This window comes from Embiotoca jacksoni, unplaced genomic scaffold (assembly GCF_022577435.1).
Source record: "Embiotoca jacksoni isolate LCO1_2020_lvr unplaced genomic scaffold, fEmbJac1.0.p SCAF_14, whole genome shotgun sequence".
Taxonomy (NCBI): domain Eukaryota; kingdom Metazoa; phylum Chordata; class Actinopteri; family Embiotocidae; genus Embiotoca; species Embiotoca jacksoni.
This window is the reverse complement of record NW_027185274.1, coordinates 3331883-3334470: the sequence shown is the minus strand read 5'-3', so window position 1 is coordinate 3334470 and position 2588 is coordinate 3331883. Positions and strand designations below refer to the sequence as shown.

The 2588-nt window shown below is 39.0% G+C and overlaps 1 protein-coding gene across 1 annotated transcript; it reads left to right on the top strand.

Annotated features, from left to right (window-relative positions):
- The first annotated feature begins 568 nt into the window (after positions 1 to 568).
- On the top strand, positions 569 to 2349 carry LOC138196879 (lysophosphatidic acid receptor 6-like). The gene has a single exon (XM_069147271.1). It carries the CDS (start codon positions 571 to 573, stop codon positions 1447 to 1449), a length of 879 nt encoding a protein of 292 aa, XP_069003372.1. The 5' UTR covers positions 569 to 570; the 3' UTR covers positions 1450 to 2349.
- The last annotated feature ends 239 nt before the right edge of the window (positions 2350 to 2588 follow it).

Genomic DNA, 2588 nt, shown 5'->3' with positions numbered 1-2588 from the left:
AGGCCTAAACACACTGTAGTGTAGTGCTGCTGTAATTTTCAGAGATTTAACTTTTCACTCAAATAGCTAAGCTGATATTATGTGTAATGAAAGAAAAGTGTGAATTTCAAAATAAATGTAAAATAGAAGTATCTAGTTGTGTAAGAGTTTTAGACCCTACTTTATGTGCACCTAAAGTGTGAAATACTAATCCTATTTTGTCTCATTATAGTGTTTTGATCTAAAATTCAAAAGTCAAATTTGAAAAAAACATGACATTTTATTATAATGTCAACATAGTTTTAGATTGCAATGTATCACTGAAGGAGCAGAGAATGTACAGTAAATAAGCCTGATTAAAGGTACTATGCAGTATGCATGATTGTGCTTTCAGAAAACACTTTAAATGAATTCAACCTCCTACACAATTTCTGTTTCACTTGACTTCCCAGTGTTTCAAGGCATGTAATCTTGTCATAGTTGTTTCCTGTCGATGTTTTCAGCAGCGAAAGGAGGCGGTGGCCTTATTGTGGTTTCTGTCCCGGTTACATTCACAGGCTGCCACTTCTGCTTTTCATACAGACGCAAAACATGCACAATGTTAGCATGAGGCAAAATGGAACAATGGAATTGAGGCACCCAGCATACGCTCTTGTCTTTGGGTCTGTTATTGGGCTCGGTCTGCCGCTCAATGCAGTGTGTCTGTGGATTCTGCTTCGCCACCACAGCCTCAAATCGCCCAACACCATCTTCATGGTCAACCTTGCAATCTCAGACCTGCTGCTCGTCATCTCCTTGCCCATGAGGGTCTACTATTACGCCACAGGCACCTGGCCTCTCAGCAACATGGCCTGCATCTGGGCCACCATGCTCTTTCGCAACAATATCCGCTCCAGCTCCATGTTCATCACCTTCATCAGCGTGGACCGGCTGCTGGCTGTGGTTTATCCTCTGAGGTCGCGCCATCTTCGAACCTCGTCCATCGCCTGGAAAGGTGCTGCATTCGTCTGGCTGATTGTGGTGATGGTGAATATCCCAGAGAGTGTGGAGTTTTCAAGACATTTAAACGACCACAACGTATCCTCATGTTTTGAGTTCTACCCGTCAGAGTTGGACAAGAAGCTGCACCGATCAGGAGCTGCTTATTTTCAGCTCGTGCTGCTGTTCACCATGCTAGCAGTGAACATTGTGTCCACTGCTCTGGTGTCTTGGACTTTACAGCGGCAGCTGAATGACTCTGCAAGGGTCAACAACAAGGTGAATGTCATGCTCATTTTTGCCATGAACTTAGTGATGTTCACTGTATTCTTCTTGCCCGTGTCCTTGGTTGTTTTCTTTAATAACCTGAGACCGGCGCTGAATTGTCTCGCGAGTGTGAACTGCTGTCTGGACCCACTGCTGTATTACTTTTCTTTTGATGGTTTCTGGAGGAAAAAAGAGGATGTGGACACGTCTCTTGCAAGAGAATAGTTGCTGAACATAAATAGACGTAGACAGATGGCATTAAGTACTATTTAAATAAAACATTTGCTGATTGCTGTGAGATTGTGCGACATAAAGGTTACAAGGTGAAAAACTGAATGTGGTATACAAACATTCGAATTACTGTTCTTGTTTTTTAAAGGTTCAAGTTAAATCTGTTTGACCTGAAACATAGATATTTAGTCATATATAATATGGAATATATTTAGATGACAGTGAAACGACTTAAAGTTCTGCTATGCAGACAACCACACTGTTGCGAAATTTAAATAAGCTGCCTGAATTTAGTTAATAAGAAATAACTGCTACTTTCTAACATATTTATGCTATGTGGTGCATCTTACATGCTGTAAAACATGTTTAACTGTTAAATCCCTTACCATTCTCTCCAGGATTTTATGGTTTATTTTCCTGATTTTGCGATTGTTTTTGTTTTTTTGCATTTAAATTGTAGGGTTTAGCAAAAATTGCAATGCTAAATCTTGTGTAAAAAGAATTGTGTGTATAAAAGTAATTTCACATATTCCTCATTTCCTATAATAAGACCGCATTTCCCATCAACCACATCACTTCCAATTTTTCAGCATTGTTCTGTGTTTTTTTGGTCAGGCAGTATTTGATATGTTTGATGATGTGAATAGAGGTTGAAGAGTCTTGCCCAACTGTAAATGAGAAGTTATTTTTGTTAATAAAGTGAAGTTTTGTTTGGAACTATTTTTTGCGGTAATACCGTCAGCAGAGCTTCTGTATGTTTTTAATCTGACGAGTTTACTGAACACAGCAGCAGATTTATTCAACTAACGTCAGCAGAGCTCACTTCTGGAACAGGTCTGGAAAATGATGTGAGAAATTAATAAAACTTGCATATTTGTATTAATTTATTTGATACTTCTGGCCACATAATTGAAAATGGTGTTTTCAGTCCATTAGTTATCTCACTGTAACACCATAGCATGTAACACACCCATCAGTTCACTACAGCATTATGTGTCACAACCATGTTTCGCCTCACCTGTGCAGGAAAACCCACGTGGTTAATTTAAAAAAAAACAAAAAAAAAAACTAAAATCCTTAACCATGTGCGCACAAAAACTACTCTGTTACATAATGAAACTGCTTGGTTAGGG

Excerpts from the sequence above, each read along its gene's own strand:
- LOC138196879 (XM_069147271.1), top strand. The coding sequence starts at position 571 with ATGCACAATGTTAGCATGAGGCAAAATGGAACAATGGAATTGAGGCAC.